At 41.8% G+C, this 23,588-nt stretch overlaps 1 protein-coding gene across 1 annotated transcript in view; it reads left to right on the top strand.

The window, feature by feature from the left end:
* Positions 1-23,588, top strand: part of LOC120564005 (Golgi apparatus protein 1-like) — a 54,192-nt gene that overhangs the window by 25,628 nt on the left and 4,976 nt on the right. Inside the window, exons 6-21 of the mRNA XM_039808575.1 lie at positions 377-448; positions 3,123-3,309; positions 5,121-5,349; positions 6,756-6,857; positions 8,024-8,125; positions 8,375-8,528; positions 12,340-12,564; positions 14,397-14,459; positions 16,056-16,169; positions 16,508-16,596; positions 17,262-17,379; positions 18,136-18,228; positions 19,601-19,738; positions 20,618-20,741; positions 20,974-21,116; positions 22,588-22,689. Coding sequence (XP_039664509.1) covers positions 377-448; positions 3,123-3,309; positions 5,121-5,349; positions 6,756-6,857; positions 8,024-8,125; positions 8,375-8,528; positions 12,340-12,564; positions 14,397-14,459; positions 16,056-16,169; positions 16,508-16,596; positions 17,262-17,379; positions 18,136-18,228; positions 19,601-19,738; positions 20,618-20,741; positions 20,974-21,116; positions 22,588-22,689 — 2,055 coding nt within the window. The remainder of the gene's footprint in view (positions 1-376; positions 449-3,122; positions 3,310-5,120; positions 5,350-6,755; positions 6,858-8,023; positions 8,126-8,374; positions 8,529-12,339; positions 12,565-14,396; positions 14,460-16,055; positions 16,170-16,507; positions 16,597-17,261; positions 17,380-18,135; positions 18,229-19,600; positions 19,739-20,617; positions 20,742-20,973; positions 21,117-22,587; positions 22,690-23,588) is intronic.

The raw sequence follows: 23,588 nt of genomic DNA, 5'->3' as shown, positions 1-23,588 counted from the left end.
AATTTAATAATTTAGTAAATTTAAAAAAAAAAAAGGTAAAAATATGAATTGATTTTTGGAATTCTATGAATTGATTTTGAATCGGTAGAACTTGAATCGTGATTTGAATGTGAATCGATATTTGTTTTTGTTTTTTAGATTTCTTCCTTGAATTTTTTTACTGAGTTTGTTTGACTCAGTAAAGGATGTTACACACTGGGGAACATAATGAACAAGCGAAGCAACTATGCAAAATAATATTTTTTGATTCTGATTGTTTGGCTTATGAAATATTGAAATGAGATATAAGATATTTCTACGTTTTACAGTATGAAGGAATCTTTCGGCTGTTGATGGACTTTTGTTTTGGCTTTTTTTTTTTTTTTTTTTTCTTCAGACGCTGGCCGGAGAGGGACGGGTCTACAAATGTCTCTTCAATCACAAGTTCGAGGAGGCGATGTCTGAGAGGGTGAGTTCAACGAGCCGAAGCGCTGCTTTCATTTTAAATTCTCATGTTAGTAATTGTGCAGAATAATCCTTAAAGGTACAGTTAGTGATGTAAATCCAATACACTACTTTTCAAATTCAGCGAATACCTTCTCACTGTCACCTGGCGCTCTATTTTCTGTGTGCTGAAAAAACATCCGGTGTTAATACACAGCCCTGTCTGTGTGAATGGGAAACAAACCGAAAGAAGTGCACTAACCACAAAAGCCAGTAGTTATCGGTCTGTGAATCTGGGAGTTGTATTTGTTTGCTTATTAATTCAAAATCAACAATCTCTGCCAGATCTTTAAGAGTACTCAAACTTAAACTAGGATAATTAGAATATCGTGCAAATGTTGATTTATTTCAGTAACTCAACTTAAAAGGTGAAACTAATATATTATTATAGACTCATTACATGCAAAGCGAGATATTTCAAGGGGGTGCGGCAGCCTATGGAAGCGTCTTACCTGGGCTGAAGAAGAAAAGAACTGTACTGTTGCTCAGTGGTCCCAAAGTCCTCTTTTCTGATGAGAGCACATTTTGCATCTCACTTGAAAACCAAGGTCCCAGAGTTTGGAGGAAGAATGGAGAGGCACACAATCCAAGGTGCTTGAAGTCCAGTGTGAAGTTTCCACCGTCTGTGTTGATTTGGGGAGCCGTGTCATCTGCTGGTTTTGGTCCACTGTGCTTTATTAAGTCCAGAGTCAACGCATCCGTCTACCAGGACATTTTAGAGCATTTCATGCTTCCTTCAGCAGACAAGCTTTATGGAGATGCTGACTTCATTTTCCAGCAGGACTTGGCACCTGCCCACACTGCCGAAAGTAAAAAGGCCGCCACTGAAGCATCCTGGTCTTCCATATAACACCTCAGAAGGCCCACAGGCTGATGGCATCCATGCCATGCCGCAATGAGGCAGTAATTCATGCAAAGGGCATAAGCGTGATTTATATTTTTCAGAGGGGCTGACATTTCTGTATCTAAAATCCTTTTTTTAATGATTTCATGTAATATTCAAATTTTATGAGATTTTGAATTTGGAGTTTTCATACGCTGTAAGCCATAATCATCAAAATTATAACAAATAAAGGCTTGAAATATCTCGCTTTGCATGTAATTAGTCTATAATAATAGTTTCACCTTTTCAGTTGAATTACCCGTGGTTGCAGAATTCTGGGAATATTCAAGTTAGAAAGTTTCCACGCGAATAACGTGATTCAAAATGAAACTACAGGGAGTATCTGCTCGGGCATATCATGTCATATGCAGATAGACGCAAACCTTTTAGCATCAGCAGACATACCTGTAAACCCTGCTAAAAGAGAAATGAAAAAACCCAACAATGTAGTTGTATAGAACTTTATTGAATTTTGTTCAACAACAACAAAACATTCCCTATAACCCCCCTCCAAAATAAAAGACTTCTCTCCAAAGAATAATGTTCCTCTCATGTCTCCGTATCCTCTCCTTTGACTGCCCCCCCCCAAAAGGGTACGAATTTTATATATAAAAATGAATTGACAATTCACAAATTTTGATTTCTATTTTTTCTCCAAATTTCACCAAACTTAACCTCCATTGGAAGATTTCCCTGAACTTTACAGACCCTTTGCAACCCAAACTTTTAAACAGAACATACTATGAGACCTAGTGTCACTTCTGAATGTGTATTTTCAGCACAAATAAGTTCACTATTTTGACATTAGAGCTGCAAATGTTAATTGAATAGTTAATGCCAACTATTTTGATAATCAATACATTTTTTTTTTTTTTATTTAAAAATTTGAGGACGTCATCTTAGGCTTCGGAGAAACACTTTTCCATGTTTTTCACCAACATTCAATTGATTTATACATAAAACTACAAAAACCCAGATAGGTGTATTTCAACAAATGTGATTTACCATGAACTTGCGGCAGCTTTTGGGTTCACTTTTCAGAGATTAAGTTAAAGTGAACTCACTTTGGAGAACGTACATGTTGATATCATTGACCTGACCAAGCTAGGTTGACGGTTTTATCGATGAGGAAACGATCATTACTTGCAGCCCTAATTGACATCTATAAAAGTATTGGAGGAAACAAAAAAAAAATGAAAGAGCTTAACTTCCCTTTGGAAAAATGTCCAGAAATTTACTGACGCGTTGCAACCCTAAAATTTCTGCCACTTCGGAGTAGGGGTGGGAATCACCAGAGGCCTCACGATACGATATCATCCCGATACTTATGTCAAGATACGATATTATTGCGATTTTAAACCTATTGCAATATTCTGCGATATATTGCAATGTATTACCTTTTTTTCCAACTTCAGATTTTTCCCAATTTAAAATGATGTCCCAAAAGGAAACTTTGTCAACACCTGTTTTATCTAAAAAGATACATGTCTCTGTTTGTTGATCTCACTTCAATTTTATTGCTGCAAAATGTGATTGTCAAGCAGACAAACTGACCAACACATATATCATAAAAGATCGATACTTGGCGTCTGTGTATCGATACAGTATTGCCACGAAAAATATCGCGATACTATGCTGTATCGATTTTTTTCCCCCAACCCTACTTCGGAGTAGAAACCAGGCTTAAAAGAAAAAAAAAACACCTGTTTGAATTGAACCTGTTCTGTGATGCTGACGGGCGGCCGTGTGTCCTCAGTGCCGCGAAGCTCTGACCACCCGGCAGAAGCTGATCGCCCAGGACTACAAGGTGAGCTACTCGCTGGCCAAAGCCTGCAAGTCGGACCTGAGGAAGCACCACTGCAGCGCCGACAGCAACATGCCCCGTGCCCGAGAGGCGCGCCTGTCCTACCTGCTGCTCTGTCTGGAGTCGGCGGTACACAGAGGTAAGCGGCTCCGCCTCCCACGTTCCTCCGGTCTGTCGATCACTCTCATCCCTCCAGAAAAACGCGATTTATGCGATCGCATAATTCAACGCATAATCCGCCAAAGTCAGCATATTTATGCGGGGGCCGCATTTTTTCAAATACGCGCACTTTCACCGCACAAATTGCCGGGGCTTGCATGATTTCTTAATCCCCGCATTTTCGTTGCAAAAAAGTCACATATATCTTAGCAGAAAGTTGAAAAATTTTGCATTTCATCAAACCGCAATTTTTGCAAATTCCTGCAATTTCATTGCATAAAATTGCATAAATATCCCGCATATTCCATCGCTCTTCCATTCCATAATTTTTTTAAGAAAACGTGCCGCATAATCAAGGATTTTTGCCCGCAACAATCACAAAAAAGCAAATTCCCAATTTTGCTGTACAATTAACGGTCTCAGAAATAATTCCGATAAAAGTTATAATCGTCACTTTCAGTCAAATTTAAAGCCTCTGAAGTCTGACCACACACACACACACACACACACACACACACACACACACACACACACAGGCACAGACACACACATGCACACACACACACACAGGCACAGACACACACATGCACACACATACACACAGACACACAGACAGACACACACTCCCCACACATACAAACATGGCTTCCATTTCCCTTGACTGGTGATGAAACATGGAGGCTGGGGATGGAGGTACATGAAAGGCTCTTTGATTCATGATCACTGATTTCAGTTGATCTGGCTGATTAGACCTCTTCTTAAAGGTGCCCTATGAGTGCCTGCATGACGTCACTTCTGTTGACGTTTCAATTAATTTCCAAACCAAACAGAGCAAGCTCACCCCTCCCTAACTGTCACTAACCCCCACCCCCTCCCCCAACCATCTTGTCGGTGATTGGCTGGCACGTGGTTTGTTGTATTTTGGTGCACAGCCTGTGCCCTTAGTGTTTGTTTGACGTTTACGACCACTGTGTTGTCTCCAGAGACCGGGCTTCTTCACGGTGTGTTCAGGGGGCAGGCAGCTAGCGGAGCAAGGAGAGATGCCTACCATTTGAGACAAAAAATGAAATCGCGCCGAAACCATGCAGGAACTCATAGAGCACCTTTTTAAGTCGAGGTGGGCCAGAGATTAGATGGGAATTTATGAGGTCACAAATCTTTTCTACCAGTAAGAATGGTAAAGCTGTCATTTGTTCCGCCCAATCAGTCTATATGCACCCACACAGTCCTGGGAAGAGGTCTAATCAGCCAGGTTAACTCAAAAATATTTATTTAGTTTTGAATGAATTCCAGGATACATCTTTTGGTTGTATATCACTGTTATGTGACCCAGATAATGTAATAACACAAACACACAGCTTATATAGTAAAAAAAAACCGCCTCTTGAAAGAAAATCAAAATAGAGAACTGCACTTACTTTTTTTTAAGTGATGCCAATTTTATATTCAATGCTATGTTCAATAAAAGAATGTTGAATATGGTTTCTTTTCATTTTTTTCAACTTCAATTTGTATTTTATTGGAACACTGAAAGCAGCAGAACTGACTACACTTTGATTTGTGTTTATCGCAAGTAATATCTTTATCGCAACATTCAACGTTAGTGCACACTGCGTATTTTCCTCCTATCGTGCAGCCCTGCCTACAATTCAGTCTGCATCGTTTCGAGAAACCTTAAGAAAATGACATAATAACACACACAATATTTCATTGAACACAACTTGCAGAAGTCCATGGAGCTACTAATGATTTGAAGTTGTTTGAGTGTTTCATACCGTGTGTGTGTCCCAGGCCGTGTGGTCAGTGGCGAGTGTCAGGGCGAGATGATGGACTACAGGCGGATGCTGATGGAGGATTTCTCTCTGAGTCCGGAGATCGTGCTGCACTGTCGCAGCGAGATCGAGGGCCACTGCTCCGGTCTGCACCGCAAAGGACGGACGCTGCACTGCCTGATGAGGGTCGGCAGAGAAGACATGGGCACCATCGACAAAGACTGCCAGAAGGCGGTAAGTCGACATTTGTATTAACTGTAGGTAGGGCCGGGGGGTATGGAGAAAATCGGATATCACGATATTCTTGACCAAATGCGTCGATACCGATATTGTGATTTCCTCCAACAAGGTGACTAGGGCTACAGTTGAAAATTAGCCGTCTGGCAAACACTGGCACATTTACAGAAATGTTGATTAATGTGCATAAAAAAAAAGAAAGAAATATATAATATAAACATTTTCTGGAGATTGATCTTAATGCCTTAATTAAAAAAATTTGGAAAAATCCAATTTTCTTTGTGAATGAATAATGTATCGTAAATAAAGAAATGTTCTTCCTTAAAATACACGGGGCATAAGTCAGTCCACCCCAATGTTAGATTCCCATAGAGGCAGGCAGAGGTTTATTTTTAAAGGCCAGTTATTTCATGGATCCAGAATACTATGCATCCTGATAAAGTTCCCTTGGCCTTTGGAATTAAAATAGCCCCCCCCCCCACATCATCACATACCCTTCACCATACCCCCACATCATCACATACCCTTCTCCATACCCCCACATCATCACATACCCTTCACCATACCCCCCATCATCACATACCCTTCACCATACCCCCCTCATCATCACATACCCTTCACCATACCCCCACATCACACATACCCTTCACCATACCCCCACATCATCACATACCCTTCACCATACCCCCACATCATCACATACCCTTCACCATACCCCCACATCATCACATACCCTTCACCATACCCCCTCATCATCACATACCCTTCACCATACCCCCTTATCATCACATACCCTTCACCATACCCCCACATCATCACATACCCTTCACCATACCCCCACATCATCACATACCCTTTCCAATACCCCCACATCATCACATACCCTTCACCATACCCCCATCATCACATACCCTTCACCATACCCCCACATCATCACATACCCTTCATCATACCCCCACATCATCACATCCCTCACCATACCCCCCATCATCACATACCCTTCAACCATACCCCCACATCATCACATACCCTTCACCATACCCCCACATCATCACATACCCTTCACCATACCCCCACATCATCACATACCCTTCACCATACCCCCACATCATCACATACCCTTCACCATACCCCCACATCATCACATACCTTTACCATACCCCCACATCATCACATACCCTTCACCATACCCCCACATCATCACATACCCTTCACCATACCCCCACATCATCACATACCCTTCACCATACCCCCCACATCATCAGATACCCTTTCACTATACCCCCACATCATCACATACCCTTCACCATACCCCCACATCATCACATCCCTTCACCATACCCCCTACATCATCACATACCCTTCACTATACCCCTACATCATCACATACCTCAATTATACTCCATGTTAATCTCAGGAAGCCCGACCAGACCGATACGCATCGACCGTATCAGCCCAACGGGCCCTGCGAGTCCGTCATCCAGACTGCCTGCAAACACATCCGCAGCGGAGACCCCATGTGAGTCCTCGTGTCTCTGACACTGTAGTCTCTATCGACGACATTCCACTTTCGGGATTGCTCCGGTGATGTCGGAATTCCGCCCGAGGTCCCTCTTTCCGCCCAGATGTCCGTTTCCTTCCTCTTTTTTTGTGTTGGCGTAGACTATCTGTCCAATCTGAGTTTTCTGTTTCAAACTACTTTTGAACGTACACACGTTCCACCAAAATAAGTTCCTTCCCCGAGGCCATTTTGCAGAGGCACCGTGGCTCCATCCAGTGTTTGGGCCGCCCAAAACGATTGTGATTGGTTTAAAGAAATGCCAATAAACCAGAGCATGTTTTTTCACCAATCCCAGAATGCTGTGTGGTCTAGCCAGACCCTCCTCTGCAGCGCTGTGGAGGAAGGTCTGGCAAAGCAAGGCTACTGACACACATTTGTTTCTCTTGTAATTCTGCATAGTATTTATAATATATCCAACCATCCATCTATCATCATCCCCTTATTTTCGGTAATTTCTGGCATAATACTAAGCTATTAAAAAATGATTGTTGGCATGATTTCATAAATTATGTTTTAATATTAAACATGTGGCAAAGTGAATCCTTAAGATGAACTGTATTTGTGGATGGCTACCTTAGTGACTACCTTACCTATAGGCCAGTAAGCCTATCATCAATGTTTTTATTTTTTCTCACAAATAGGCAGTTTTATATTTGGTAATAATATGTTGGACTAATGTTAAGCCATTTTCATTTTTTTTAAACTTTAAAAAAAAATACAATAATTTAACAATCATTTGGGGGCCCCCCTCCAGTAACTCTGGGGACCCCCTATGGGTCCCGGACCCCCTGTTGAAGATCTCTGCCTTAGAGTATATGATAGGGGTGTGAATCTTCACTGGTCTCTTCACCTCCTCAATATTATTATATATTACTGCACATGGTTTTCATCAACTAATTCATGCAGTCAGATACATACAGTATATGAACTCCTCTTTGTATTGTATCTGCTCTAAAAGAAAACACTTCCTGAATGCGACAGAGTCTGAACACCACAGACCAAATGCAAAAACGAAACAAAAGTAGCGAGCGGGTTAGATGCAAAGATTGAATTTCCCTATATTGTACTGTACGCATGTGATGAATAATAATAATAAAGTTGTTATTGTGTTGCTGATCCTGCAGGATCCTGTCCTGTCTGATGGAGCATCTGTACACGGAGAAGATGGTTGAGGACTGTGAACACAGGCTTCTGGAGCTGCAGTACTTTATCGCCAGAGACTGGAAGTAAGTCCTGCTAATCCTCCTCCTTCACAGGATAAAAAAAAAAAAACCTACAGCTTTATTTTTACGGACCTTTGCTAAAAAAGAAAGTTGCTTTGTAGTTGAGACTTATGGAAGCAAAACATAAAAGAAAAGTCTTGTGAAACGCCAATAAATGTGAGATTAGAAACTAGGTGGTACTGTATTTATGTGTACTGATGGACAATGTATTTTAATGAATACTAAATGGTTACACTGTGTGTTGTTGCCCAGGTTGGATCCCATCTTGTATAAGAAATGTCAGGGCGATGCTGCCCGGCTCTGCCACACTCACGGCTGGAACGAGACTAGCGAAATGATGCCCCCCGGCGCCATTTTCTCCTGCCTGTACCGCCACGCCTACCGCTCCGTGGAGCAGGGACGCAGGGTGAGTCTCGGCAGCGTTTCTCCCTAAGGACACTTCTCGCCACCACGACCCCACCGTCACTGGGGAATGTTTGATATAATATCTAAATATCTTATTTAAATGATCAGTTCAAGCATACATAAATGATCAGTTCAAGCATACCACGTAGCATAATTACTTACTACGTAATAACTTACCTGTAGTGGTGTCCCTCTATACAGTTTATCTCCCTCCCCCCCCCCAAGGGTTTTTCATATCTGTGCCTGTGGCTTCCGCCACACCCCAAATACATTTCACCTGAAATAATCCTTAGACAAGACAGCTACAAGGAGACCCAAAGCAGCTACAAAGAGACCCCAAATGACCACAAAAAGACACAAAGCAACTATGAGGAGACACAAAATTATCACAAAGAGATACAAAGCAGCAACAAAGAGACCCAGAACAGCTACAAAAAGAAACAACTATGAAAAGAGCACCAGACACAAAATGACTACAAAGAGACACAAAATGACCACCAAGAGACACAAAATGACCACCAAGAGACACAAAATGACCACCAAGAGACATAAAATGACCACCAAGAGACATAAAATGACTACAAAGAGACATAAAATGACTACCAAAAGACATAAAATGACTACCAAGAGACATAAAATGACTACAAGAGACACAAAATGACTACCAAGAGACACAAAATGACTACCAAGAGACATAAAATGACCACAAAGAGACACAAAATGACTACCAAGAGACACAAAATGACTACCAAGAGACACAAGTCAAAGTCTAGGCTAGCCTAACATTAGACTGGGATTACCTCACTATAGACGATGCAGCGCTCCTGTCTCTCCTTTCCCGTGCTGCTGCTGGGGCATTTGGGTTAAGTGGAATCGGCACATGCAGTTCAACATCACATCTCCTTAAGTCCTTCCATGATTCATGGAAATGTGTAAAACAAGGTCATATTTTTCCTTGTAATTACGTATGGTGTGCAAAAATGGGAACTGCTGGGTCCGTGTAGATGAGAGAAGCAAAGTGTGTGCGCGGTGTGCGCACTCTACATTACAGCAAAGCATGCGTCCTTAATATAGCATCTGAATAACGCACCACTGACTTTAGATGGGTGCAAGATAGGGCCCAAAGTGACTCACAACTATGAAAAGGGGCAAAACAACAGCAAATGACCACAAAGAGAAATGTACCGACTACGAAGAGACAGAAAGCGACAACAAAGAGGGGCTAAAACAACCATAGAGTCTGTGTGTCTTGCTGTGGGAGAGGAGACAGGGCTCTTTGTCTCAAAATCTGCCCGTCTGTGAGCACCAAAAAAAAAAAAAAAGGGCCGGTTAACCTCCATCACACAGACTGTTGGCTGAAATTGAAGCTCAAACTGACTGTCTATTGGAAACACATTTGTAGTTATATTGTCAGTATGCAGAAGAAGTCAAATCTACAGTAAGTCTGTGAACTTCCTCACTGACCTCAGAATATTCTCTTAGCTCGTCAGTGGCGAGTCTGAAGCAGAAAGCCGGCGTTTGACTGTGAGTATGTCTGAACTGATGATAATCACAGGAAACTGCACACATGATGATGACTGGTGGTTTTGTAGGGGAAGTGATTGTACTGTAATTCTTATCTAATATCGGTGCATGTGGAAGCTGAGTAATTGTGTGAAAAGTGAAGTGAGCTGCCAAACTGTGATGTGAAGAATCGATGCAATTATCCAATTATGGAAAACGGGGTTGTGCTGATTAATCAACGGGAGCAAATTGAGTTCTTGATTAAAATCAGATGTGTAAGCACTCCTTAAAACGATACTCCACTCACTAGTATCAAACTCTCTCCCCTGAAGGCTCAAAAATGTAGAATTTTTCCTCCGTCATGGAGAAAAGCGACAACGATCGGCTTGATTTCATGTCTGTTGAAATTAATTCCAGTTTCTGCCGGTTTCGGAAACGACTGTAGAAACTTCTCCTGCTGCATAATCTTTATCTGTAGTCCACCTTATGTTCAGTATCTTCCAAACACGCATATCTTCTTTAAAATATAGTTAAATGTTCTGTGTTAAGGCCCGGTCACACCAGCTTTTAAAACCGTGAAATTAGTTTATACTTTGCAACTTTCTGGTGTGACTGGTCCTCATATACTTGTACTCTCCTCAAGGCTCTGAAGCTCCTCTAGAAATAATCGCAGCTTTCCGACCGGAGGGATTTTTGCAGTTCCTAGAACCCTTTTTTTTTTCTTGAGTTCTGACTGGACCAATTAGCAGATTTTTAAGTTCCTCTGGCCACAGTTCCTGTAAATCTTTCAGCTCTTACTTCAGGGCAGGGTCTTTTCCCTTTTCATAGTGGTGTTTAGATGGCTGTGATTATAATAACAAAAGGTCAGTTCCTATGGCCACTTGGCCAGTGTAAATGTAAATGGCAAAAGCTGTTTTGGGGGAGAGTAGTCAAGTTTATTTATATAGCACATTTAAAACGAGCAAAGTTAACCAAAAGTACTGTACAAATTGAAGTGCACAACACAAGCAGGCAAGAGAGTAGTTAGCAGAACTGTTTAGAAGTGGACGTTTCCTATAACTACGTTCCTGTAACTACTTGGTCGGAAAGAGGCTACTGTAATCAGACTAGGGCTGTCACGTTTTTAAATCGAAAAAAATAAATTGAAAAGTGGATCGGCGTTTCCCCCTGTATTTTTTTTAGTTTTAAATCCTCCACCCTGCCTTCTTGCACACGTCCGTAGGAAAAACACAACGGACACAGCCTGGTTTACCGGCTGGTAGCATGCAGCTAAAGACACAGCATTATGTTAGCTTAGCAGTAGCCTGCAGCCGCTCTTTTCCGGACTCCATGGCCACCGCCAGAGTCTGAGATGACGGAGAGACAACAGAACTGGAAAATCCTCCTCCCCTGGAGTCACCGGTATAGCAACATTTTGGCCTTCCCCATGAGTGAGTTATGGAAACAAACGATAAAGGTAAAGCGTCTCGGCTCTGATGGGACTCCATGGGGCATTTATGTGCACCTCGTTAAAGTAGCTGTGCCTTCAATTGCACCTCGTAAACTGAGAAACTCAGAGTAAAGGGTAAAGTACCCTTCTGCCATCTAGCGGCTCTTATTGTGGCATTGCCATCACTGTTGACTATTTGTTAGTTGTTTTTTTTTAAATTGCCTTGGATCGTGACCTTAAAATCGAAAGTCAAAAGTTTTGATTTGGAGAATCTTGACACCCCTGAATCAGACATTATCTGTTGAATTTATGACAAATCATTCTCAGTCTGTAGTTGATGCCCGTTGCCTCAGTCTTTCATCTTAACCCCCACAAGGGTATTGTCACGTATCTTGTAAAATTTACCTTTTTAAGGTATTTGCGCATAACTGATCCCCGTGTGTTTCTTATCAAAAATGTTCAGAACAAACTCGGCTTTCCGTACGTTGACGCCCAAATTGTTTTCTAGAGCAGTGTGTAAAGAGATAATTTGGCGCTTAAGTTGAAACGTTGATGTTGGCTTTTTGAAACTTATAAGTTGTTTTTGTGCTTAAAATGAGTTTACCAAAGTTTTAGGTTATATGTGATTCAAAATAGTAAATAAATGTCTCAAATGAAATTTTGTAATATCTCTTTTTGATTAGGAGTTTTGTCAAACATCGTTTTGGACGCGCCATTGCGTCTTTCGTCCTCAGAGGGTTAATAAATGTACTTACACATCCAGGAACTTTAAACTTTTCAAAAAAAATCCTACTTATCCAGAGTGGAGTATCAGTTTAAGGCGTCTTGGAGGGTTTGTGTCTCTTGTCTCTACTAACCCGCCGTTGCGGCCCTGCTGCAGCTCTCGAGAGACTGCAAGGTGGAGGTGCAGAGGATCCTCCACCAGAGGGCGCTGGACGTGAAGCTGGACCCCGAGCTCCAGAGACGATGCATGACCGATCTGGGGAAGTGGTGCAGCGAGAAGACGGAGGCCGGACAGGAGCTGGAGTGTCTGCAGGACCACCTGGAGGATCTGGTGTCCGACTGCAGGGACGTGGTGGGGAACCTGACGGAGCTGGAGTCGGAGGTAACCACTACACATGCTGCTGCTACCCATAATGCAACACTGTCACTGGCAGCAAAGGACGCATAAAGTAGGCACTCCAGGGGCACTTTCAATCTCAAACGGTGTGCACCGTTTAACTATGGTTAAGGTGTTGAATGACATGTTTCCTCAGAACGCTGTGGAACGGCTTTGAGGAATGTTTTAGGGATCGACTGATACTGTTTTTTCAAGGCCGATACCGATTATTAGTAGTTGATAAAACCGAGAACCTTGCACGTACAACAGGGTGTTCAACACACCCCCCGTTTTAGTTAAAAAATATATATTTTTAACAAAAAAAATTTAAATACATTGGAACGCCCTGGCGTTCCTTCTGTGAAGGGTTTTCTCTAGTTTAACTCTGAGTTTAGACCATCTCTCACTTATTTTAAAAATATAGATATTTTTCAGACCGTTAACAAAATTATATCTTTTTTTAACTAAACAAATAAATGTGGACTGCATACAATTGCTCCCATTCAGATACATTTAGCATTGTGTCCCTGTCGGTTCCAAATTTGGTGTTTTTAAAATGTAGATAAACTAAAGGAATACATGTATAAAGGTAATTCACATTTTGGTTATTTTGTGATTCGATATCATCCTTTTCCAGTTTTCTGTTCTGCTGCGCAGTTCATGTGGTCAAAGTAAGCTCCAGGAGGAAGTTTCTCTACAGAGAAACTGACTCCATTTTTTTATTTAAAATGTCAAAATTGTCCAAAAGCAGAAAATAATCACAATTGTCCTTTAACACAGTGGCTCCTAACTTTTGTGGCTTGTGACCCAAAAACAATCATTGTCTCTTTGTAACCATCCGTAGCTGGTTGTGTCCATAATGTGAACGTACGTTGTGAAGCGTTTGAAGGATTTCATTTGAGGAAAAAAATGTCAAAGACATATGTACGTAATACATACGTAATTTAGTGTGCGAGTTTATCGCCGATTAATCTTGGGACCACTTGGTTGTTTTAGGGTCAGGAACCACGACTGAATCTAGCGTGTGTGACAGTCCGATCCGTCCTGATGGGATAAGAGCAGGGCTGTACAATTCATCGCAATTTTATCAAAAATCGCAATATGGACTAGGGCAATATCTAAATCACGGGGGGGGGGGGACCGTATGTGTCAAACCATTCTGAAGTATTGTGGTGCTGCAGAGCAACCCAGCCTACAAATGCTATCCTACAGACTAAAGGAAACCTCTTTGTTTGGTACAGATCCTCACAAAAACTCACACTATACATTCGCTCCACAAAAACGTGATCGCATAATTCAATGCATAATCAGTCAAAGTCCGCATATTTATGTGGGGGCTGCATTTTTTCAAAATATGGCGCACTTTCGCCACATAAATTGCCGATTTTCGCGCATGATTTCATAATCTCCGCAGTGTCATTGCAAAAAAGTCACATAATATATCTTAGCAGAAAGTTGAAAAATGTTGCGTTTACTTCACTTTACTCAACGTGAAAATCATCGAAAAGCAGGATGTTGGGGAAATCACTTTTTTTTTCTCTTTCATCAAACTGCAGTTTTTGCAAGTTCCCGCAATTTCATCGCATAAAATTGCATAAATATCCATTTTTTTAAGAAAACGTGCCGCATAACCAAGGATTTTTGCCCGCAACAATCACAAAAAACTCAAACTTTGAATACTTGAGATTAATGATACAAAAATGCTTATTCCCCTCAAATATCGCAATATCACTCATAACCGCAATTAGATATTTTCCTCATATCGTGCAGCCATAGATCAGAGCAGTTTAACGGGCTGAATCTTTGGTGTTAACAGCATCGGTTTGTTCTCTCCTCAGGATATTCAGATCGAGGCGCTGCTGATGCAAGCGTGTGAACCCGTCATCCAGACCTACTGCCACGTAAGTACTGTACACACCGAGAACGTCCCTTTCTAATCGTATGATGCTTTTTAAATCCAGTTTTGAATTTAGTGGAAGACTTTTTGTCTCAACTGCATCAAAAATAAATATCTGCTTTGATTTAAAAAGGCCAAGAGTGGAAAATATTTCAGAAAAAAAAGAAGAAAGCAGGGAGCAATTTCACATGAACTAATCAATAATAATAATAATAATAATAATAATAATAATAATAATAATACGGAATGTACAAAATTAAGAATTTTTTTTCTTTTTAAACAATGTTTATTGAGTTTCATATTAACCTAGATATACAGAAATGTAGACACAGCCTGAAAAACTAAAGTAGCAAAAAACTTGTTTGAAAAACGCATGTCAATAAGTATTTTTACCTCATTTTTTTATTTATTTTTTTTATTTATTTTTAAATTCGGATCAGTTGGGTACAACCCCAGGATGAATAATTTTGGATGGAGAGGCAAATTTACACACACTATTTGAACTATAATTTGTGCTACCTCTTTCCAGAAGTCTTTTAATTTTATTACAGCCCCACAAACCATAAAACCGAGTCCCTTTTGGAGGGGGCGTTTGTGTTTTTGAAGAGCTGCTGCTCTTCTTCCTGCCTTATCTAAACTTTAATTATTTTCTCTGTCATTCATTCTCTGAATTTATTCATTTCAGTTTTGCAGCGTACAAAATGTGAACCTTCCTAAAGCCGCACACAAGCATGAACACAAACATACATGTTGAATAGTGTCGGGTGATAATGTGTCAGCTGTGAGAGATTTTGCTGTCTAGTTTATTCCTCTGTGGCTCCTCCTTTATGTTGCAAATCAATGAGTAGAACTGCTTTATGGCAATATATTTCTCTAAATATGACTTATCAGGTATTTCATTAAATGGATTAACCAATACAGACATTCGTGCCTGGTTATTTTATCCATAAACGGTTTCTCAATAGATCTAGATATATGTTATATGTGTTAGCCAGCCGAATAGTTTTCAACCCTAGTCCTTTGGCCAGGTGTTTTTGAAAAGCAAAGCAACAGGAAATAGCAAGACGTTAGTACAGGTTACAATCTGCAGACAGAAGTCAACAAGACGGCATAAAGACAGCGAGAGCAGCAACAAAAAGTGTTTCTCAAGGTGCAGAGCAACAGCACGCAGCAAAAATTAAATGACATATCACGTTTATCCATGTCTTCCCCTCCTAATGTTGAATGATTCGCTCTCAATAACTTCAATCACCGATGTTAATAACACGAGAGGTTATATTTAGTTGTTGAACATTTTCAAACCAAATGTCAACCTTGTCTCTCAATTCAATCTCTCTCTCTCTCTCTCTCTCTCTCTCTCTCTCTCTCTCTCTCTGTCTGTCTCTCCCTACCTCTCTCTCACATTATCTCTCTCTCTTCCCCTCTCTCATTATCTCTCTCTCCCTACCTCTCTTTCTCTCTCTCTCTCTCTCTCTCTCTCCCTTTCTCCCTCTCTTTCTGTCTATCTCTCTCACGCTCTCTCCCTCTCTTTCTGTCTGTCTCTCTCACTCTCTCTCTCCCTGTCTCTTTCTCCCTTCCTCCCTCCCTGTCTGTCTCTCAGGAGGTAGCTGATAACCAGATCAACACCGGTGATCTGATGGAGTGTTTGGTTCAGAACAAACACCAGAAGGAGATGAATGAGAAGTGTGCGGTGGGAGTGACCCACTTCCAGCTGGTGAGCACACTGAGAACAATGTGTTATCAGGATGTTTCTTAGCGCAACACGTACACAATACAGTGCTGATTAGCTCTACGTGCAACAGGGATGATGATACATATGGGCAGATATTTCTCTAGAGTCTCTTTTAACCAATAGTGAAATATTAGAAAATATGCACAATACCTTTTGTTTATCCTTTTAATGGTTTAGCTCATTGAGTTATTGGAGACATGTCTGTGTATTGGCATCAAAAATGTCAGCATGCAGCAGCCTGATTAGCTGGCTGCATTACTAACAAGCTCTCTGTCTGTCTCTCTGTCTGTCTCTCTGTCTGTCTCTCTGTCTGTCTGCAGATTCAGATCAAAGATTTCCGTTTCTCCTACAAGTTCAAGACAGCCTGCAAGGAGGACGTTCTCAAACTTTGTCCCAACATCAAGAAGAAGTAAGACATGTGCATCAATCTGACCTTCTTCATGTCTGCAGCGGGGGAAAAAACAATTACTTCTAGATTCAAGATTCAATATTTAAACAGAGTACAAGTACAGAGCTAATAAATGCAGTATTATCTAACCAGATAATACAGATGTGTGTGTGTGTGTGTGTATATATATATATATATATATATATATATATATATATATATATAATGTTTTTTATTTATTTTTTTATCACCTTTGTAACACATCAACCCAAATTAAACAACTACTTGCTTTGAGAGTGTTTTCAGCTTCACCTCAGTCCTTTTTCTGACCGCTAAGTAGGCGGACCTTTGGGAAAAGCATTACATTGAAAAATATTCTGAGCACAAAGGCGGAAAATAAAACTTTATTCCAAGTGTTTTTTTGTTTTTTTTTGTAAATGATGGCAGGTCAGTTCCATTCCCTAAAACTCCCCCCCCTGAGGTTTTCAGCTCTGTTTTTCAGAGGAAGACTGGAAACTGAATTATAACGTTAGCTGCCAACAGACTTTTTTTTCCCACCCAGTAGTCCAGCAACAAACGGACTCTCCCATTTTCAGTGAGGCGTTCATGACGTTTTGTATAAAGTAGATGTGAGACTGTCACAGAGTGTGTGTGTGTGTGTAACCTCTCGTCTTCCTGTCGTTCAGGGTGGACGTTGTGATCTGCCTCAGCACCACGGTGAGAAACGACACCCTGCAGGACGCCAAGGAGCAGCGAGTGTCCATCAAATGTCGTAAACAGCTTCGGGTGGAGGAGGTGGAGATGGTACGTTCACTGACAACAGGGTTCACCCACACACAGCAGTCAGTCAGCGGTCTATCTATCGGTCAGACATGATCTGTGTGAGTGCGTGTCGGGTTTCCAAGAACAACGAGAGAAATCGGCGCAGAAGTTTAGTCGGATTGATGTCCAGCATCTTGTAGGGCTGTGCAATTAATCGAAAGTTAATCGTGATTATGATTTCGGCTCCAAATGATTGCAAAAACAGAATAATCGAGAAAAACAATTATTAGTTATAAGTAAACTCTTATTTTCTCGTGTTCTGAATTTAAAAAGTTTAAATAGGAAAAGTATCAAGGCAAATTTCACAGTTGTGTCTTTTATTTTTTTTACTGTTGATTTATGTAACTTTTCCACTGTTTTTTTAAGTTCAATAACTGCAACATCTTTCCAGAAGTCAACGAGTAATTGTGTTTAAATTATCGCGATTTCATTATTGACCAAAATAATCATGATTATATATTTTTTTCCCATAATCGAGCAGCCCTAGCATCTTGTAAAGCAGACAAATTGCCTTTTCAAACATTTGTAAAACCTCAGCAGACCAACAGCAAACAGGTCTCGTTTAAAAGTTTCTGCTCTTCTCTTCTGCGATGGTCTCATCTCTCTTGAGATGTTTCCTTGAGCCGCGTCAGAGTTTCCTTTTCCTCTTCCTGCACGGATTCAAAGTATCTGTGTTTTCTTTGTGTCTTGTGTTTCTCTGTAAACCCCCCTAAACCCTCGCCCCGAATCTCTCTGCAGTCGGAGGACATCCGCCTGGAGCCGGAGCTGTACGACTCGTGTAAACAGGACATCAACCGGCTGTGTCAGAACGTGGCCTTCGGCAACGCACAGGTCAGCCGCCACACAGAGTTGTTGTTGTCGTTGTAATGTCCAGTTGTGTTGTCAGCTGACTCGCAGCATTTGGTGCCCATTTTAGCAGGTAGAATTCCAGATGTAGGTCTGGGGACTGAAAAGTGGTTAATAAAGTGAGTACAGGCGTGCAGGATTTTTTTATTTTATTTATTTGATCCGTTCATTTGTCAGGGACAATACATCTAGGCATTGTTGCATCTAAAGTGCAACCGATGCAACGTATGGGGGGGGGGGGACTTCTAGCCGTAGGCTAATTTGCAGTCCCTGGTTAGGCTTTTAGAAATGAAACACATGGTTAAACACTATAAAATAGACAGACAGACAGACAGACAGACAGACAGACAGACAGACAGACACCGATTCATAAACCCGAACAGTAAAGCAAACTTGGACCAGCAGCCACATACAGTCCATGCATAAAGAGGAACGGTAGAGCAGCCTGAGGCAGCACCCTAGATGGTTAGAAGCTGACAGTTAAAGCAAACAATGATGTGGTTCATTCACAGTAAAAACGTTTATTTGAAACAAAAAAGAAAATTTAAAACGTAAAAGTTTTTAAAACCAGTTGCAGTTATGATCTCTGTCCAGATATGATGCATCAAACAATCTCTCTCTGATCTCTGTCTCTCTCTGATCTCTGTGTCTCTCTCTGATCTCTGTCTCTCTCTGATCTCTCTCTCTGTCTCTCTCTGATCTCTGTGTCTCTCTCTGATCTGTCTCTCTCTCTGATCTCTGTCTCTCTCTGATCTCTCTCTCTCTCTGATCTCTCTCTCTGTCTCTCTCTGATCTCTGTGTCTCTCTCTGATCTGTCTCTCTCTCTGATCTCTGTCTCTCTCTGATCTGTGTCTCTCTCTGATCTGTCTCTCTCTCTGATCTCTGTCTCTGTCTCTCTCTGATCTCTGTGTCTCTCTCTGATCTCTCTCTCTCTCTGATCTCTCTCTCTGTCTCTCTCTGATCTCTGTGTCTCTCTCTGATCTGTCTCTCTCTCTGATCTGTGTCTCTCTCTGATCTGTCTCTCTCTCTGATCTGTGTCTCTGATCTGTCTCTCTCTCTGATCTGTCTCTCTCTCTGATCTGTGTCTCTCTCTGATCGGTGTCTCGCTCGGTCTCTCTTTGATCTGTCTCTCTCTGTCTCTCTCTCATTGTCTTTGTCTCTGTGTCTCTCTCTGTATCTGTCTCTCTCTTTGTCTCTGTGTCTCTCTCTGTCTGTGTGTGTGTCTCTCTCTCTCTGTCTGTCTCTCTCTCTCTTTCTCTCTCTGTGTCTATCTGTCTGTCTCTGTGTCTCTCTGTCTCTGTATCTGTGTCTATCTGTCTGTCTCTGTGTCTCTCTGTCTCTGTCTGTCTCTCTGTAGGTTATCGAGTGTCTGAAGGAGAACAAGCGTCAGCTGACTCAGCGTTGCCACCAGAGGATCTTCAAGCTGCAGGAGAACGAGATGGTTGATCCTGAACTGGACTACCAGCTGATGAGAGTCTGCAAGCACATGATCAGGGTAGGTCGGGGGGGGGGAACCTACGGCGTGTGGTGTATGCGACATCTTGCGAGTGTGATAAAACATGCTCCACACAAATTTATATTATTTTGCACGGGCACGTATTACTCTTCTCGCACCAATTGAACAATCGAACAGCTGCGAGCATGGAACATAAACACAGGGAGAGGCAGAGAAAGGCAACCCTCGCGTATAAAACTAAGCATCACGCACACAGAGCAGCCACCACGGGCCCACGGGTCTCTGACTTTTGACATTTTGGGGGGCGAAAACCAAGGGAGGCACTGCTCCTTCTATGATTGGTCACCTTCAAGGCGATCTCACCCACACAGAGCTCTTTAGCCTACCTTGATTGACAGCTATCGTTACAGGAAGATATAATTTGATCTAGAGCATGTTTTCTCATGATGCCATGGAAACCAGGATTCAAATATAGGGCTGTAACACGGTTCCTTTATTCATGCCGAACCGCCACAGTCCAGCGCGTGCAGAATGCACGAAATGTGGAACCAAAGTTCACGAGAGTGAGTTTGTAGCTGTGTGCCGTTAGCAACATTAATCTGTGGATTATTTTCTCCATTGATCGATTAGTTGTTTGGCCTATAAAATGTCAGAAAACGGTCGCTTCTGTGTGCGGTTACACCCCGATTTAAACGCAACATGCTCAGAGTGTTTGAGCCTGACTGTAATGTGTCGTCACATCCGCAGTGTTCTGATTTGAGTCATAGTAATTCTGACATATTTTGAGTTTTTACAGCAATGTAAAAGATGCAGAAAACAACCCGATCTGTGAGCTTTAATCACGGAAAATATTGGATTAGTATATTGTGTTTTGCTCCTGTTTTGTAACGGAGTTTCGTGTGAATGTGTGTTTTTCAGCGGTTCTGTACGGAGTCGGAGGGAAAGAACGTTCTTCAGTGTCTGAAACAGAACAAGAACAGCGAGCTGATGGATCCGAAATGCAAGCAGATGATCACCAAGAGACAGATCACCCAGAACACCGGTACACACACACACACACACACACAAACTCTCAGCTTAATTTACTGCCACCTAGTACAACTTCTGAAAGTGTGTGTGTGTGTGTGTGTGTGTGTGTGTGTGTGTGTGTGTGTGTGTGTGTGTGTGTGTGTGTGTGTGTGTGTGTGTGTGTGTGTGTGTGTGTGTGTGTGTGTGTGTGTGTGTGTGTGTGTGTGTGTGTGTGTGTGTGTGTGTGTGTGTGTGTGTGTGTGTAGACTACAGGCTGAACCCGGTGCTGAGGAAGGCCTGTAAAGCAGACATCCCAAAGTTCTGCCAGCCCATCCTGAACAAGGCGACAGCCGACAGCGAGCTGGAGGGTCAGGTCATCTCCTGCCTCAAACTCAAATACGCCGACCAGGTCAGACACTTTGATCGTCTTCTCTTTCTTAAAGAGCCCCTATAATGCTCTTTGGGATTTCCCCCATGTTTTTGTCTGTTACATAGTTTTTGTGTATGTTACAGATGTATAAAGTACAAAAAAAAAAACACATTTCACTCCAAAGGGAGCTTTCTCTCCCACAGACGGCACTTTTTCCCAACTGCCTGAAAATGCCTCGCCCACATTCCTGTTTGAAATTCCTCAATTAGTGATGTCATTGATTGAGATCGCCAGCCCAGTTGTTTCATCCCTTTTTTGTCCATTGGTGCGGCCCACTGGCTTGTTTAAATTTGGTTGACCGGTCACAACAGAGAGGGCCAGCTGACCAATCAGAGTAGACTGGTGAGAGACTGCGTTGTCTCGTGTCGTGTGATCGTTAACGAACTTAACATTTCAGCAGAGGTGTTCATTTCCATACAGGTTTAGTGGCTTGGCAGTTAACGGTGGAGTAGGGGGTTTGATTTGCGGGGGGTATTTTGGCGACGGTAATGTTATATTAGTGTTGTACGTTAGCACTAGACTTAACCCTTGTGATGTCTTCGGGTCAAATTTGACCCGTTGTCTAAATGTCTATATCAGAAATATGGGTTTCTTTTTAACTACCTTTTTTAGTTAGGTTGCAGTGCTTAAGTTGACGAAGAACCGACAGAAAAGTGTATATACAGAATATTAAATCATGAACCATTCGATGCATCAAATACCAAGAACTCCTAAAGACAATTAGGGCTCCTGCACACTGCCTGTGTGGCGTGAGCGTGTGCGCTGCGTGGCGTGTCCATTTTTATATTTTGGCTCTCATGTTAACAGGTTTGCACGCTGCCTGCGTGACAGGCATGCACGTGAAAACGTGAGTAGGACCGACGCCTATTTTTCACGCGACACGCAAGCGTGTTGGAAGCATTTCCAGGCAAAATAGAATTAGAAAAGATGCTAATATGTCGTTTTGACACGAACACATTTAATAAATGACATTTTGATGTTTGAAAGTTTCTAGGTTTAGACATAAATGCAGATATAAAAATGTCATTTAAAAAAATAAATAAGAGGGATGCTATGCTTTTAACATTTTAGCAAAATCTGTTGAACTCCTTTTTTAAAATTGTATTTTAATTGGATTCTGATAAAACAATGACATGGACTTTATTATCTCAGGAGAGGGAATTGAAATATAAAAATATATATGTCGAAATATGTGCAAACAAATGAACAAACACAAAAATATTGACCAAATAGAGTTGAACACGCTATTATTTCATTTTATCAATGGGAAACATACATTGTGTACAGAAAAGGCTAGCAGCAGCAGCAGCGCCGTGTCAGACACGTTTCTGGTGTGTAAAAGACAGTAAATCCACGCAGCCGCCACGCAAAGTAATTATCTTGTCAAATTCAGTGATTTATTATTTAGTTAATGAAAATATTCACGCGTGTGTTTTCTGTGTTGCGACAGCGTTTGTCTCCGGACTGTGAGGCTCAGATCCAGGTCATCCTGCAGGAGTCAGCGCTGGACTACAGACTGGACCCCCAGCTGCAGATCCACTGCACACAGGAGGTCCGCACATTTCTGCTTTCTTTCTGACAAATACACACACACACACACACACACAGACACACACACACACACCCAGCAGAGGGCGCCGTGAGTCCACACACACACAAATGCACCTCACATCACAAAAGAAACATTTTGTAAGCTTCCTTTTTACATCTTGAATTGTCTTTCCTCTGAAGATATCAACACATGAAATGACTTTTTGTCAGCGTCCCAACCGAAATTAAAGGCATTAAACGCACCGATCAAACCAGCTGCAATCCCAAAATCATGAAAGCAAATATACAAACAGTATTGATATAAAAAATAAAATAAAAAAGGTAAGTTCAGTTCCTTAACGCACTCTCTAATCCCCCCCCTCCCCCCCGTTGGTGCTGCTGGTAGATTTTAATTTGACATCAAAAAGATGTTGAATTAACGCGCCCACCGATCTTGATGGAACCTGACAGGTGGAAATGGCTGCAGCTGATGCCACTAATGAGCAAATTATCACGAGATGTAACCTGACTGCTGGAACGGAGCTGAGTGGATGAATATCTTTCAGTGTGAAAAATGATATCCCAGATCTACAGGGAGCAATAGTAGGAGTAGGGGCTCGGTGCCTTGCTCAGCGGAACTCTGGCAGCGCAAACAGCTGTTAACGTGTGTTTGTTTGTGTGTGTGTGTGTGTATGTGTGTGTCTCTGTGTGTGTGTGTGTGTGTGTGTGTGTGTGTGTGTGTGTGTGTGTGTGTGTGTGTGTGTGTGTGTCTCTGTGTGTGTCTCTGTGTGTCTGTCTGTCTGTTTGTGTGTGTGTGTGTGTGTGTGTGTGTGTCTCTGTTTGTGTGTGTCTGTGTGTATCTGTGTCTGTCTGTGTGTCTGTCTGTTTGTGTGTGTGTCTGTTTGTTTGTGTGTATATGTG

This window comes from Perca fluviatilis, chromosome 8 (genome assembly GCF_010015445.1).
Source record: "Perca fluviatilis chromosome 8, GENO_Pfluv_1.0, whole genome shotgun sequence".
NCBI classification, from domain to species: Eukaryota; Metazoa; Chordata; class Actinopteri; order Perciformes; family Percidae; genus Perca; species Perca fluviatilis.
The sequence above is the reverse complement of the archived record's forward strand: the minus strand, read 5'-3'. Positions and strand labels throughout refer to the sequence as shown.